At 39.2% G+C, this 17393-nt stretch overlaps 1 protein-coding gene and 1 pseudogene across 9 annotated transcripts in view; one reads left to right on the forward strand and one right to left on the reverse strand.

Moving 5' to 3' along the window:
- STXBP5L (syntaxin binding protein 5L) overlaps positions 1-17393 on the forward strand; it is a 236220-nt gene that overhangs the window by 81132 nt on the left and 137695 nt on the right. For all 8 annotated transcript variants that reach the window (XM_084802614.1, XM_084802611.1, XM_084802609.1 and 5 more), the window contains exon 7: positions 42-105. In XM_084802614.1, the coding sequence (XP_084658740.1) occupies positions 42-105 (64 nt within the window). The remainder of the gene's footprint in view (positions 1-41; positions 106-17393) is intronic.
- LOC311608817 (SWI/SNF-related matrix-associated actin-dependent regulator of chromatin subfamily E member 1-like) lies at positions 5837-7286 on the reverse strand (annotated as a pseudogene). The gene is made up of 2 exons: positions 7220-7286; positions 5837-6962 (listed from the first exon to the last, which is right to left on the reverse strand). The product of its transcript is annotated as an SWI/SNF-related matrix-associated actin-dependent regulator of chromatin subfamily E member 1-like (transcript).

A 17393-nucleotide genomic window follows, 5' to 3' on the forward strand; every position in this document is an offset into this window, starting at 1 on the left:
ACTGTCTCATTTCATATTGTTGTTCTGAATTAATTTAACAGATCCACCAAGACTCATCCTGGCCCAGTTGTCCATTTAAGTGATAGCCCAAGAGATGAAGGAAAAGTAAGTATGCTACCTCATTCTCGTGTTTGCTGTCCATAGGGTTAGAAAAGGGTATTTTAAACCATTTCTTCAGATTGAACATCTCAGTTGGTATGTAGCATCCAGTGGCATCTAGAAATAGGACTTTTTGAAAGTATGAATGAGCAAGTGAACAACTTTGCCACTAATGCTATAAGTTTTTAGTTTACCCAGAGGTCAATTTGATTGTTCCAATCTTCATTGTGGAGAAGGTAGCAGAGCAGCTTTCAGCTCTAAATATCACATGATGCAATAGAATGACTAACTACGTCATCAGTCGTGTATCTGTTAATTTGGTTTTGGTATTAACAAAGTCAGGATCAATGTCCAGTGATAAAAACCAAATATTGTTTATTTTGTTGTAAATCCACACTAAAAAATAGAGGGTATTTGTCGATGTCCTAACGGTAAAAACACCGGAGGGATTAGTGAACACACACCTCCGCCTGTGTCTGCTAGAGGTTCTAGGGGTAGTTGGAAAATGATGCTCTGTCCCTGACAGCTTTACAATACGATCACATTACTGGGGCTTGCGAAAAGGTAGGGGATGGAGTCTAGGTGCAGGAGGTCAAGAGGCACGTGATGAGGCCTCTACTGCTCCTCTGGCCTTCTCCTGTATGCTGCTTCTTTGTTATGCGGCTTTTCCGTGACATGAAAAGCTCAGTTCTGCCTCGTTCTCAAGACTGATAAGGACTAGATGGTTTGAAACTGGAAACCATGATAAATTGTTTCTTCCTTTGATCTCCTAGAAATTTTGGTCACAGCTATGCAGATGTGGTTAACACATTATCAGAGTATTAAAAACAACCCTTAGTATTTTATAATTTGCCTTTGATAATGACACGGTTTATAGCTTGAGATAGAAAACATTGTCTTTATGGATGTCTTGTCAAGTACATAATTCTTACTAGGCACTATACAAAAAAATTAGTAAATTATTTACTATAATTTGAAAAACAAAATCATTCATATTACATTTCAATTGCTATCCCATCCCATGCATCCTTCCCATTCCTCCCTCCCTCCCGCTTTCACCCCATTCCCCTTCCCTGTGACTGTGACTGAGGGGGACCTTTTAAGGCAAATTTTTACTTTTAAAAGATAGCAACTGGTGTAGTGTAACAAAAGTCCAACGTGGAAGGCAAGTTCAACTGATGAAGCAACATCCATAAGTAGAACAAAAGGCCAACCAATTGCTGTCAGAGGTGGTTGTTGTTGCTGATAAAAAGCTTCTGAGGCCCTAACACGACACAAAGAACTACAGGAAACTAAGGAATGAGAAGAATGGGAGAAATCGTCTTCCCCAGGCAGTGGCTCGTCAATATCTAGTAGTCAGCCCTGAACACCACACACGAGAACAGGTTGTCCATAGTGGACATAAGTATGAAGGGACATATACATACATACAATTAAATATATGCATGTAACAGTAATGAATGGAAAATGAGGCCACTAAGTCAAAATAAATCAAAGGCGGTATGTGGGAGGGCTTAGAGGAGAAGAGGGATGCGGGAAATGACGTAAGTATATTATAATCTCAAATTTAAAAGATATTTAAAAAACGAAATTGTCCTAAATACTTAAAAAGCAAATAGGGCAAAGGCCTTTTTCTGAAAGAAGTAAAGTTGCATTTCATGTGCAGATACAGTTTCTACTGGGGTGTGGAGGAAACACGCTCACTAGCAGTCAGGCAAGTTCAGTTGTACCTTTTTACCATCATACTGGAAGGCAGATTTGGGCCCAGGGGTCCCTCTCAAACTAAGGCACCAGCCAAGGACAATACAGGCGGTAAACCTTAAGCCCCTACCCAGATCTAGACAATGGACAGAACACTCTCCACAGTAGAGTAGAGAGTGGGATATTACTTTCTCACATACTCTGGTGCCTCAACTTTGACCAGGTTCCCTGGAGAGGGAGACCTGGTGGCACTCAGAGGAAGGACAGCAGGTTACCAAGAAGAGACTTGACACCCTATGAACATATACAGGGGGAGGTAATCCCCTTCAGGAACAGTCATAGGGGATGGGAATAAGGGGAAAATGGGAGGGAGGGAAGAATGGGAGGATACAAGGGATGGGATAACCATTGAGATGTAACAAGAATAAATTAATAAAGTAAAAAAATAATAATAATACTAGACAGTGGGAAAGGCTATGCAGCTGTGCAGGTGTCGCTACCACATTATCAGATTATAAAACAATCCTGAATATTTCACAATTTGGATTTAGAAATGCTGCTTTATATCTCTGCATATGTATATATAGGCACAGAAAATAGTATTATAATAATTTAGGAGACATGTTTTAAACAATTTGACCTAGATAATCCTTTCAAATGTCCATACTATTTATGTAAATAAGAAATGATATGTATAATAATCAAAAGTTAACTAAATGAATGGTGATATGCGCATAATGGAACATTTGCTAAGACACATTTTAAAAAGAAAATTCCAGAGCAGTGAGTATAAAACTATGTGGATGATGCATCTGTGTTCGTGTGTGTACTACATGCCCAAGAACAAAGCCCTCAGTAGATATGTACAAATCTGGGGAGGGCACTAGACATGGTACTGGGGAAAATGGGAAAAATATATTCTTTTTTGTGCGTGGTATCCAAGATTTTATGAAAGGGTACAGTGTGTAATAGCTGTGTATTGACAATTAAAAAGGATTATAAAATAAATGAACATTGGTAAGAGAACACCAAGGCCAGCATGTCACTCTGCAGCATGGTAGTCTGTTACCCAGGGTCAATCCTGCCTTCTTGTAGACCAGGGTTCTGCTTTCACGGTATTCAATTTTGCTAATCTTTTGATCTTGCTTTTGGTTTAATAAGTCTTTCTTTTTTTTTTAATTAAAAAACCATAATCCAACTTTTTCCTATAAATTTTGTGTATATACATTTCATAATTTAAATTTAAGTTCTACATAAATTATTTTATGTTGTTTGGACATAGGCATGTGCTTTTGTTTTGTATATTTAAGTAATCCACTATTGAGTTAAGTTTCTCACTGATTTGCAAGCTCCATCTATGAACATGATTTGTTTGCTTTTCTTTCATGTTTTTAGATAACTTTATAATTTTTAAATAAAAAATGTAATCCTTTTTGCTAGGCTAATTCTATATAATATTTTAGATTTACTGCTGTTCTGATAATTTTCTATATTTCGTGTGTGTGTGTGTGTGTGTGTGTGTGTGTGTGTGTGTGTGTGTGTGTGTCCATCCAGAGGATAGCTTGTGGAACTGGTCTTCTCTCATGTAATTTCTGGAGCTCAAACTCAGGTTATCAAGCTTGGCAGCAGATGCCTTTTCCTGCTAAGCCTATATAGCGGCCCCACTTAATTTTTGTTAAGTCGGTTTGATAATAGCTAATTATTGTAGGTATATAAAAATATTTTTTAAATAGCAGCATCATTCAATGTTTTGTGTTTAGTGTAAGTCCTTAGATTTCTCTGGTATAAGTTACTTATGAAAGTGTAACAAATGTAGACTGATTTTGTTTTCTCCCTTTTCTAACATACTTAGATATATCTTATGTTTTGTTGGCCAGAACCTAGCACATTACTGAGTAAAGATTACTTATTTCTGGGTTTGGAAAGTTAGGTAGTATGCTGAGGCCCTAGATTCTGTGCCCACCCTCACCCTCACCCCCTACCAATAAGAGCAAACATATTCCATGTATTTCTGTATTATAAATGGTGTTGAAGTTTGAATGGGTTTCTACATGTATCAGGGTAAGCATTTAAAACATTTTTTAATTGGTTGAGATGTGTTGATAGGTTTTCTTATTTAGGTATTTCGTTTTCATTTTTCTGAGCTAAATCCATTGTGGAAAGGGAGACTCCTTGGAGGCTTGCTGGCGGTGGAAGACGAGTACCAACGCAATGATGCTAGGGTTGCTATGGAAGCAAGATAGAACTGTACTGCCAACAACAGAGCATCTTTCCCCCCAAGACACTATTCCTAAGGAATCTGAACATCAGTCTGTCAAACAGAAAGGGGTGCTGTTCTTAGAAACTTCTATGTGGGAAATCGTAACGTGTGCATCTTTCTGCATTCTGTTGGTGTTGTCTCCCAAACACTTCCGCGCTTGCTTCACTTCAGGTTTGGCAGGGCTAGTAAATGTCTTACACTGCCACTTCCTGAAGCCCACCTGCTGTACCCAGTGCCCCTGGCCCTTCCCACCAATTCTGGACTCACAATTCACAATTCTGCAGGGGCCAAATGACATGGCTCTCCAGTGGCGATGAGCTAACTTCCGATGGAACAACTTTAACCAACGTCAGAAAAGAGACAGAAAACGAATTAATTTCCTCCCTTTAGCTGGGTTTTTCTGAGTCATGATTTAGAGACAAGGCCACACGTCCATACAGATAAAACGCTTGCCAAATTATTATTGATGCGTCCCTTCTGACTCTTCCTGTGACAAAATGGTTAGCATACTTTTGAGTCAATCTGCTTCTACCTCCCTTCACTTTCCCTTTAGCACTGCAACCTAAGAGTCTATTTTTCATGAAACATTAGCAGAAGAAGAACCTTGCCTTAGGCTTATTTCTACAGAACTCTTGTTCAGATAACGATAAATCATGACACCTGGAGCCTCTTCCTTACTTTAAAGACGAAGCTAAGCGTTGGTGAGTTGATGAAACAGCCTTCCGTTCCTAACACATTCGCTCTCTGCTCCTTTGTACAACAGCTTGCTGAGTCCTCGCCACTTGGGTGGGATTTTGTACAGTTAGATTGACTTCTATATAAAACCAAAGGATGCGTTGAAAATATCCAATGGAGTGGTAGTAAGCCCTGGCATACAATAAGATTGTAACTATTTGGACATTTTCGTGTGATTAACTGGCGTGGGGACTCCCGTAAAGGCTGCAACGTGGGATACCAAACACTTACAATATGGGTTAATGTGCCGGCTATGATGATGGAGGAGAAACCAGTTTCCTTGGATGGCGTTTGTATTTCCTCATACTGATAGACGCTATCATGCTTACTGTAGCTTAAAACAGCAACAAACCTATTTTGTTACAGTTTCATGTGCCAGAAAGCCAACCCAGCTGAACTCCTTTAGGTGACTCGAGAAAAGAAGTCATTTCTTGCCTTTTCACTGGCATCACACATCCTTTGTCTGGTACGTCCCTTGGTCTGTTTCTTTAGAACTAACAGTGATCCCTTGCTTTGCCCATGACAGTAAGCTCTTTCTCATCACACCTGGAAAAACTTCTCCTCTCCTAAGGCCTTGTTTTATTAGTTCGGGGGCCACCTGGAAAGCATAATGCAGCTCTTCTATATCCACGCCTAAACCTAATTATATAATAAAGGTGGTCTTTTGTCATGCGGAGGGCTTTTTATGGCGCTGAGGCCCAGCCTCAGTTCTTTGTGAACTAAGCCCTTGCTGTGTCATTACTAACCACTGTAGTATTTGACATGTGGGGTTGTTCTTTCTTCTGGCTACATCATCCCAGATGTGAATGGCTGATTTAGCTCATACCATGGGGCACTTTAAGAAATCTTACTGCTTTCATTTTTAGAAAAAGCGATGCTAAAATTGGGCTCAAGAACTGTTTTTTGTTTGTTTTGTTTTGTTTTTTAATGAAAAAACTTTTTTTTTTCGTTTAAAAAAGTTTTAGGACACATAAAACATGGCAATATTTGCTCTTTCTTCTCGTCTTCTGGCGTGGGGTCTGTTGGCTCTGTTGGCTCTGAGCCAGTATTCCCATCGCTGGGCCCCTCCACGGCCATGCTGTCAGCCCCTCCTGCCCCTCTCCTGTGCAGTCTTCACCGGTCTGCTGGCTCTCCGATGTTTCTTCAAGGTGTGTCTCCTCTGCCTCCATTGGGAGGTTTTCATCTTTCTTCTCCTCACCCTGGTTCGCCACTTGCTCTTCTTCAGGGGCGATGCAGCCCTGACTGCGCTCAGCTTGCCCGCTGCAGCCTCCTTCTCCCTCTCCTCCTGCCATTTTCGGGCCTGTTCTTCTTTCTACCTGTGCAATTTCAGCTGCGTTTTCTCCATGTCTTCCTCTACCTCCAGACCGCACAACCTTTTAAGTTCGTTCTTAAAGGAGTCTGTGCTTTCCAGAAATTTCCTCTTCTTTTCCCCTATCTGAAGAAGCTCAGCTTCTAGTTTCCACTGATGAGCTGTTAAGGACTGGAGCTGTCGCTTGAGGACCTGCATTCTAGCTGTTGTGACAAGCGACCGCACATCAGGTACCACACTCTCACTGAGGACCTCACTGATGAGGCGGTGCTTTGGAAACAGGCAGTGGCTGTATGCTTCATTGAAAAGCCATCATCGTGACCATTGGGATCCTCAGCAGGCTGAATGCTCATATAAGGTTCTCCTTCCTCCCTGCAAGATTGTCCCTGACGACCTTCTTCCTCTAATGTAGCTTCTGCGTGACTTTTTACATTAATATACGCAAGGCGTGCTGGGAAATTGTGATAGGCCTTCATAGACTCGTTGTACTCTATATTTTTTGCTTTGTATTCGTTTACATATTCTTGTTCCTCTTCGTCAGTGAGATCTTGCCACACGCCACCAATAATCTTGCCGATCTCTCACAACGTTAGCTCAGGGTTGGAAGCCTTTACTTGGTCCCAAACCTTTCTGTTGTACCTCATATAGGGCATCAGCGACTTATCTGGTGGCTTTGGAGGCTTTGGAGTCATAATGCCGGAGGATGCCGTGACCTGGCTGTTGGTGCCCGGGTTCCCTCCCAGCCTGTAGTTGTTGTAGTCGAGATGACTGCACAATTGTATCCCACAAACCCTGGTGTTGCAGGAGCTGGAGTGAGGCATAAGATAGTCTTTCCATGGGCCGAAAAGGCCTCAAGAACTGTTTATAAGGAAACAAATGGTTATTATTCTGATAAGTAATAATAATAATAATAATAATAATAATAATAATAATAATAATAGAACATTACCTCAGGTCTTATAAATTAGTGTCTTAGAGCTACCATAACAAATGACCAGAGACTGAATGAGTTAAAACAACAAATATTTAGTTTTTAATAGTTCTGAAAGCCACAAGTCTGAGGTCAATGTATTGGCTGGGCCAGGTTCCCTCTTAAAGCCCCAGAGGACACTTACCTTGTGTCTTATAGCTTAGATATTCTTTGACTTGAGGAAATAGAACTCCAACTTCTGCATCTACCATCTTATGACTAATTTTCTTGCCTCTCTGTCTTCTCTTGGGTCCACTCTAAGTCCAGGTGATCTCATCTCAATGCTCTGAACTAATTATACAGTTTATAGATCTTATTTTGAAAATAAGGCATATATTGAAATTTTGGATCAATATGTGACTTTTTTTTTAAAGTCATGCTTTTCAACTATCACAGCTAGAATAGGGAAAACTGTAATTCTGTGAACCAGCCTCCATTTCCCTGAACCCATCTGACCAGCAGAACATCACTTTCACAGTTAGAGAAAACAATTTTTAGAGACTGATATTTGTATTCACAAGGGTACCTGGAATCATTAACTTGGGTCTAAAACCAGAATAACATCAATACCCAAGTCTTTCTCTATAACAATATACATAAAACAAGTCAAATACTTACAAAAGAAACCAAGGACTTTAATGTTGGCAGTCACCCAAAAAAACATATTTAAAAATGATTTTTAAGGGTTTGAACTTGGAGGCTATATAATAGTCAGTTCATTTACATAGGGTGTGCCTTGGGCTATAATTTGGTGAGGACACATGCCCTAGTAGTTTGCAGGGGTAGTACTTTGAAGCCTTAACTCAACAGAGACACATGGTAACTAGAGACACCAACTATACAGTCTCGTATAGTATTAAGGAAGGGATCAGAAGAAACAGGAGTTGAGAGTATTAAAATGAATATGTTATTTGTTCAGCTAAGTCCCCTCCTTATTGCTCCCCAGGAGGCTTCTAAGAATACTGTTTCTACTAAGGAAGGCATACTCTGAAAAAGCACGTAACGTATTTATAAACCTAGACAGTGGATATCTTGTTAGGCCTTTGTTGGCAGCAGGAAATGATAGCAAGGAGCCAGTCCCCATAATATCTATGGGGATTAAATATCTAGATTGGTAGAGGCCAGGTGGCAATATTTAAACATCTGGCAACATGGGCATAAATTACTTTAACAAGCAGCTAGGCTAGAGTGGCAATGCGGGAATCCACAGCATTAACTAATATTGCATGATGTTTCTAGGAACAACATTAGGTGGGCAGGATTGAGGTGTTGTTTGAGTTACATAATCAGAAAGAAAAAGGTAAAGAGTAGTTTTCTCTTAATAGCAGTTTTCACTCACGTGGAAAAACAATCACGTCTCATTAACCTTCCAAATGTGAGTCAATTCTCAGACCCTGAATACAGTGATTGAAAGGGGGATCCTGTTGCCCTTGAAGAAAGATTCTGAAATGCTCTGTGAATACCTGTGGAATACACATACATGGAGGAGCATTGCTGATCATTTTAGAAGAAAAAAAATCAGGGCAACTATGTAAAAGGTCAGAGCAGTCGCTAATATTGGCAAATCCCAAAACAATATTGTGGTTCTCCCATAAGTGGTAAGTGGTATGAACTGAGTAACCAGATAATAAATGAACTATTAGCACAAGACTAAGCTCAAAGTATACTGCATATAAGCTGCATTGAATATATCGTTTTTTTTTCTTGCACTTTGGACAGATATGCTCATTAATCCAATCTGATTTGGGTGAATGCTCTCTTGGGTTTTTCTGACATTGTAATTAGAGGTATAGTAGGAAGAGAGGGTGCTAAGTCCTTGAAACTATCTCCACCTGCTAAGATTGTTATCAGAGACAAAAATCCTGTATCTCTGAAGTTGTTGCAGAAATTGGTATAATTAGATTTGAATGAAACAATGGTTCAGTGGTAGTAGACAAAGATATGTACTTTTTTAATTCTTAAAAAAATCATTTTGGGTCAAGATAATAGAAAATCATTGAAAAAAGTAAGCAGCAATAGCCTCAGTCAGGCTGTGTTGCTATTGGTGGCTTTGGTTAGAGAGCAACCTGTGCAGCTTTAGTGAAATAACCTCACTATCCATCAGCAGAGGAGACCAGAAGAATGGACAGACATGAGCAGCTGGACTTCCTCAGGGTGTTTTTTTTTCTGTTTTATATAATAATATATTTCTCAGGATTAAAAAAATTAAAATAGATCTTTTCATATAATACTTTCTGGTTATGGTTTTCCCTCCACCAGCTCCTCTCTGATCCTCCTCCCCTCTCCCCAACTCAAATCCATACCTTTTTTCCCCTTTCTGTCATTATAATGCAAACAGGCATCTAATAATAATAATAATAATAATAATAATAATAATACATACATACATACATACATACGTACAAACAATAGGATAAAAAAACCAACAAACCAGAATAGTAGGAAACAAACAAAAAGAGGCAAAAAAAAAAAAAATAAAGACAAGAAATACACAGAAATCTCATAAAAACAAAACCAGCTGGGCAATGGTGGCACACGCCTTTAATCCCAGCATTCAGGAGGCAGAGGCAGGCGGATCGCTGTGAGTTCGAGGCCAGCCTGGTCTACAAAGGGAGTCTAGGACAGCCAGGACTACAAGAGAAACCCTGTCTCAAAAAACAAAACAAACAAACAACAACAACAACAACAACAAAACCCCAGAAGCCATAATACATAAGCAAAAAACATAAAAGGTTAAAAACAAAACTAAAGGTCGAAACAAAGCACCATGAGACTAAACACCGTTGAGTCCATTATGTGTTGGTTGTCTGTTGCTGCCATGGGGCTGGGTCTTGGTTCGTATACTCAGTGAGATTTTGTTGGAGAAACTAATATTTTCTTTGCGAGTAGTTATCAGTTGGAGATAGCTTCTGGGTTAGAGATGGGGGCATGTGTCCAATTCCCTTCTCAGCATTGAGACCCCATCCTGTGCATGCTACCATGGTTTCGTTGAGTTCACATGTACACCAGTCCAGTGGTGTCTAGAAGGACTTGTTTTTGTTCCATTTTGTGCTTCCTCTTCTGCAGAGTTCCCTGAGTGCTGAGGGGGAGGATTTGATGGAGACATCCTATTTAGGACTGAGTGTTGCACGGTCTCTTACTGTTTGTACTTTGTCAAGTTGTGGTTCTCTGTGTAGGGTCCCATCTACTGCAGGAGGAAGTGTCTCTGATGAGGGCTGGCAAAGCTGCTGACCCACGAGTACAGCAAGATGCCATTAAGAGTCATTTTACTGCTGTGTTCCATTAGCAGAACAGTAGTATTTGGTTTCCCTTTAGGCCCATGGCCTATGCCTATCTAGTGTCAAGTAACTGGCCACCTGTGCAGTGTTGGGCACGAGTGCCATCTCACGGAGTGGTTTTGGTTACTCACATAACTTTTCTGCTACCCATGCGCTAGCATATCTTGGATTAAGGTCACCATCGTGGAGCACAGGGCTTATAGCTGGGCTAGTATTTAACTTTCTCCCCTGGCAGCACGCAGAGTACTTTTCAGTACCCTGAACCCGAGTCTGTAGGAGCAGAGGCTCTGAGTAGGCACCAACTAGACGTCTCCATCTCCATAGTCAGTGAGAGTTTGTGGAGAGCAACCAATAATCTTAGAAATACCCTGGGTTGTTTGGGGGTTTCTGTAGGGTTGTTTGGGGGTTTCTGTACGGCCCCTTTGGCCAAGAACTCGATTCGATGTGACCCTTTTCCTAGCACTGGATGTTTCATTTGGTAGCAAAATATTTAATTGGGCCTTTGTCCCTATTATCATTTGATTATTTCAATTTAGGTCTCTTTTATATATGTTTATATTTTTTAAAGTTTCTACTGTGTTAGGTTTCCATATGATCTCTCAAACGTCTATAGTTGCCCCTCCCCATATTTCCTTCTTCACTTCCCTTTTATCTCCACCTTCGTATTCCAGTCCCCACCTCCACCAGCCCTATTCATCCATAACTACCTCTCTTTTTTCTTTTGTTTTTATAATTTATTCAGATTACATCTGTTCACTTGTATCTTCCCGTTTCCCCCCCTCCCTCGCTCTTTCACCCTATTCTCCTCTCCCAGACCTCTGACAGAAGGGGAGCTCCTCCCCCACCATATGACCACAGCCTATCAGGTCTCATCTGGATAGTCTGTTTCCCCTTCCTCCGTGTGCCACTGGGCCCCCCCACCAAGGAGAAGTGATCAGATTGGGGGACCCAGAGTTTATGTGAGAGGCAGTCCCCATTCTTCCCACAGCTGTGGAGAATGTGCTGTCCATTGGCTAGATCTGAATAGGAGGTCTAGGTTTACTGGATGCATTGTCCTTAGTTGGTACAGCAGTTTGTACAGGCCCCCCCCCCCAGGTCCAGATCCTCCAGCTTTGATGTTCTTCTTGGGCTCCTGAACCCTCCGGGTCCTATCCCCCCATTCTGCCATACCACTCTCACCTGGAGGTCAGCAGCAAGTCCCAGCATCTGTCCTGATGCCCAGCTGAGTGGAGACTCTCAGAGGACATCGAATAATTCCTTAACTATCTTATTTCCACTTCCTAGAGTGATCCTTCCCTTCCCCACTAGTCCCTTACTCTCTAACTAACCTTTGTGGCCATATGGATTAAAGACCGTGTAACGAAGGCTTGACAGCTAACAGTCACATATAAACGATATGTGACTACTGTACCATATCTGTCCTTTTGGGTCTGGGTTTCCTCACTCACAATATTTTTTCTAGCTCCATCCATTTACTTATGAATTTAATTTTTAATGGCTAAGTAATATTCTGTTGTGCGACTGTACCACGTTTTCTTTAGTCATTGATTCACAGATGGGCATCCAGGCTGTTTCCAATTTCTGTCTATTATGAATAGGGTGTCAGCGAACATGGTTGTACAAAGTGTCTCTGCAGTAGAATGAACAGCTCTCTGTGTGTATGCACCCAAATGGTAGGTTGAGGTAGGTCTATTTCCAGCTTCCCGAGGAACTGTCACACTGTCTTCCACAGTGGCTGCACAAGTTCGCACTCTCACTGACATTAAGCAAGTGCTCACTTTACTCCATATGTCTGTCATTTGTTGTATTGATCTTGGCCATTCTGACTGACTGGTGTAAGATGAAATCTCCAAGTGCTTTTGATGTTTGACTCACATCTCTCTGATGACTAAGGATGCTTAGCATTTCTTTAAGTTCTTTACAGCCATTTGCATTTGCTCTTCAGAGAATTCTCTGTTTAGACCTGAACTCCGTTTTTAATTGGGTTATTTGTTTTCTTTATCCAGATCTAAAAGTTCTTTACATTTCATACATTAAAATATACATTTTATATATCAGCCCTTTATCAGATATGTAGTTGGTAAAAAAAATAATAATAATCTTTTCCCATTCTGTAGCCTGCTGCTTTGTCTGAGTGATGGTGTTCTTTGCCTTACAGAAGCTTTTCAGATTCATGAGGTTGCATGAGTTAATTGTTCTTAATGCCCATGATGTTTTCTTGTTAATTTTTGAGATTACAATATAATTACATCATTTCCTCTTCTTTTTCCTCCCTCTAAACCATCTATTTTTCCTCCTGACTTTCTTTCTAATTCATGTCCTTTTTCATTAATTGTTGTTACATACATACATGTATGTATATGCACTTTGTATTTAGGAATCTAAATGTAACATGGTTATCTGCACAATGTTGCTTGTATGTGTGTTAGGGGTTTTGTTAGGTGGTCTTTGGCTCTTGGAAGGAACATATAAACCATAGATGTATATTTATACATAGAAGTATGTTTTTTATAGTTTTATTAAGTAGTTAGTACTATGGTTCCTTATGAATTCATCAGACATACTTACTTTTATTTTATCATTCTTCTATATTTATCTTTTTCCTCCTCCCTAGAGACCCCCTTTTTATCCACTCTCCTTGTCAGATCACCTGTCCATGCTGTTCCCTTACTCTCTCCAACCCCCATGTCCTGGCAGTGTTTCCTTTGTACTTCACTTGTTCCTCTAGTTACTCCAGTAAATCTATCCACATCTGAAGATTTGAAGATTGGAACCTCCAATAAGAAAGAACCTGCAATGTCTGTCTTCCTGGGTGTGGGAATACCTCCCCCAATATGATCTTTTCTAATTTCTTTCATTTTCCTGGGAAATTCATGATTTCATTTTTCTTTAAAGCAGAATAGTATTCCATTGTCTAGATCTATTCATCAGTTGAAGAACATTTAGGCTGTTTCTATAACTATTGGGAATAGAGCAGCAGTAAACATGGCTTATCAAGTATCTATGGAATAAGATGTTGAGTCCTAAAAAAAAAAAAGTAAAATAAAATAAGATGTTGAGTCCTTTTTTTTTTTTTTTTTAGCACATGCTAAGGAGTGTTATAGCTGAGTCATATGGTAGATTTATTTTCAGCTTTCACAGAAATAGAAAGAGAGATCCTAAAATCATAAGGAGCCACAAAACTTAGACAGCCAAAACAATCCTGAAAAAAGAAGAAAGCTGGAGGGATTACCATTGCAGATCTTAAGATCAATTACAGAGCCATAGCAATAAAAGCAATATGGTACTGGCACAAAACCAGATATATCAACCAAAACTGAAGACCCCAAATAGGTACACGTAGCTTCATCCATCTGATAGGTGACAAAGATGCCAAAACATAGGCTGGAGAAATGGAAAACAAAAACTTCAACAAATGGTGCTAGAAAAACTGGATGTCCACACTCAGAAGAATGAAATTCGACCTGTGCCTGTCACCTTGCACAAAGACAAACTCCAAATGGGTCAGATCTAGATGTGAAAGCTGAAACTGCTGGAAGAAAAACCACAGATAGTGCCTTCATGATATAGGTGCAGTAAAGAGCGTTCATACTAGACACTGTGTGCCCAAGAATTTAGATCAACAATTGACAAAATTGACACCATAAAACTAAAAAGCTTTTGCATGGCTAAGGAAACAATCACCTGGAACAATTTTCTTGGAAGAAAAAGCCCCACAGAATGGATGGGAATCTTTGTAAGCTATATGTCTAACCAGGGATTAATAGAATAATAAAATGGTAACAAATAATAATAAAATAACAATAAATTAATAACAAATGAATAAATAATAAAAAGAATGAATAGTAATAAAATAATAGGAATAATAAAATAACCCATTCAGGCCTGAGCTCTGAACAGATCTTTCAAAAGAAAATATTGTATATGAAAAATGTTTCTCGGCCATTTGTATTGCATCTTTTGAGAATTCTATTTACTTCCCAGACCTATATAATAAAATTGTGTGGTGTTGTCTTGATGTTTAGGGTTTTTCTTTCATTTTTATATATTCCAGATACAAATCTTCATATGTATAGCTGGAAGAGATTTTTCCCCAATTGCTAGGCTTCACCCTAGTGATGGTGTCCTTTGTAGTACAGGAGCTTTTTAGTTTGATGAGGTCCTATTTACCAACTGTTATGCTAGCACCACTGGGATATGTGCTCAGAGAGTCCTTTCCTGTGTGCATTTGCTATCTACTCCTCTGTCTTCAGGGTAACAGACCTTATGTTGAGATACTTGGTCCATTTGGAGTTGAGGTTTGTGCAAGGCAAGAGATAAGGATCTTGTTTCATTCTTCCGCATGAGGCTATCTAGACGCTGTGTTTTCTTCAATGTGTATTTGTTGTTGTTGTTGTTTTTAAAATAAAAACCAAATATTGCTAAATCTGTGGAATTAAATCTAAGTGTTTTATTATTTCCATTGATCAATGTGTTTGTTTTTGCCACTATGAAACTAATTTTGTTACTATGTCTCTGTAATACTATTTTAATCAGGCTTTCTGATACCTCTTGACCTTTTTTTATTATTAAGGGTTGTTTGGCCTATTGTTGGCGTATTTTTAAAAACTATTTTTATCTTGGGTTCTTTAAGTCTATTTCTCCCTTCTCCACCCCAATACCCCAACCCCAGGTAGGGGAGAAGGAAGGTTAGTGAGGAGAAGGGGCATAGTTTTTATTAGCTACTTCCTGCTGTTCAGGGTCATCGGGTGTCTTGGGGCAAGTCCAATCCTCCTTTCAGCATATCTCCAACTTCTTCTTAAACTGCATCGACAGCAGGAAGGAGCGCGAGCAGCCTTCCTCTCTCCCAGTCTCTCTCTCTGGATCTGGCATTTATCCCTCTGGCAAAGACCATGCCTCTGCATGAGACAGTTCTCAGCCGACAAAGATCACGTGCCCTCTCAGGAGGCAGTTATCAGCTGTGGACACAAAAACATGATTACATGTAAACCCAAACTTTCACAACAGCCTATCTTGGTTTTTTTGTTTGTTTGTTTGTTTTAATTTGTTTGGGGGTGTTGTAATTCCACATGAAATTTCAAGTGATTTTTCCAATTTCTGTAAGCAATTACATTGGAATTTTGATGAGGGATGCATGAAATCTGTACATTGTTTTTTGAAGAGCGGTCATTTTCACAATATTAATCCTCCAGTCCACAATCAAGAGAGGTTTTTTCATCTTCTAACATCTTCTTCAATTTCTTCCTTCAGTATTTTAAAGACAGTTTTTACTGTGCAAGTTTTTTCATTCCTTTATTTAGAGTTATTCCAAGCATTTTTTTTTGAGAATACTATGAATGGCAGTGTCTCTGATTCATCTCAGTCTGTTTGTCATTTGTATACAAGTAGGCTATTAATTTTTACGTGTTAGTTTTGAATCCTGAATGTGTTCATCAGTGGTAGGAGGTTTACGACAGAGTCCTCAGTGTCATATATAGAGTCATATTCTCTGCAGATAAAAATACTATGCCTTCTTCCTTTCCTATTTTTATTTCCTTTTTTCTCCTTCTCTTGTCTCTATTGCTCTAGGTAAGTCTTCAAGTGCTATGCTGAACATGAGTGGAGAAATTAGACATCTTTGTCTTGCTACTGATTTTAATGGAAGTGCTTTTTGTGCTTTCTCCTGTTTAGCATGATGTTGGCTGTAGGTGTGTCATGTATTGTCTTTATCAAGTTGAGATATCTTCTCTATGTTCCTAGATCCTAGATTCTCTAGTACTTTTATCGTGGAGGAATTGTTGAGCAACTATCTTGTGTCTGTACAGACACAGTAATAAATCTGATCCCTTATAGCTGAAGCAGAGAATAGGAGGTGGGTTGTCTGCCAGGCAGAAAGGATTCTGGGATAGAGCCACACAAGGGAGATTCCGCTGGCAAGCTGTGAGGAGGACAGACCCCATGGTACCTGAGCACTGGTAACCAGCCACATGGCAGAATATAGATTACTATAAATAGGTTATTAAGTTATGGGCTAGTCAGAGAAGAACCTAGATATATGGCCTACATGTTATAAAAAATATTGTAAGTCTCATGAGTCATTATTCTGGGAGGTAGAGCGGGAGGATAAAACCACCTACAGCAAAGAATGTTGGATTTTGTAATAAGCATTTTCTGGATCTAATGGTGTGATCATGTAGTTCATATACTTGAGTCTATTTTTGTGGTGTATTACACTTACTGATTTGTATATATTGAATATCCCTGAATCTCTTGGATGAAACTGACTTGACCATGTGAATAGGCTTTTCTGATGTATTTGGTTTTCAAGTATTAGAGTGTTTTTGCATCCATGTTCATTCAAGAAATTGGCCTATAATTTTCTTCTTTGGATGGATATTTTTTCTATTAATAGTATCAGAGTAATACTAGCTTCAGAAAAAGAATTTGGAAGTGTTTCTTTTATTTCTATTTTATGGAATATGTTGATGAGTATTGGTGTCAGTTCTTTGAAGGTCTAATAGAATTCTATACATTATCCATCTTGTTCTGAAATTTTATTGGTTGGGAAATTTTTAATTGCTACTTTTATCTCACTGCTTATTATGAGCCTATTTAAATTATTTGCCTTAGCTTTAAAATTCATCCATTATTTTTAGATTTTTTTGGTTTATTGGAATATAGATTAAAAAAGAATATTCTTATGATTCTCTGAATCTCCTTGGTGTTGGCTGTAATATTTCCACATGGCCTCTGAGTTCTGCCATGTTCCTTTCCTGAGTTCTTTATATTTAATATTTTTGTTGACTGAGTGACTTACTACTTCTAGCCTTTCTTCAAGACCTGATATTTTCTTGTTCATTTCAGATCCAACCTATTAGTGAAGCTTTCCTTTTAGCTTTTTGTTCAACTTCCTGAAATTTTTATTTTGAATTTTACTTCAATTTGGCTTTTCCCCCTCAGAGAATATATATATATATATATATTTTTTTTTTCCTATTTTAAAATAGCTGGGCAGTGGTGGTGCATGCCTTTAATTCCAGCACTTGAGAGGCAGAGGCAGGT

This window comes from Acomys minous (assembly GCF_964271855.1).
Source record: "Acomys minous genome assembly, chromosome: 11".
In the NCBI taxonomy this organism is placed as follows: domain Eukaryota; kingdom Metazoa; phylum Chordata; class Mammalia; order Rodentia; family Muridae; genus Acomys; species Acomys minous.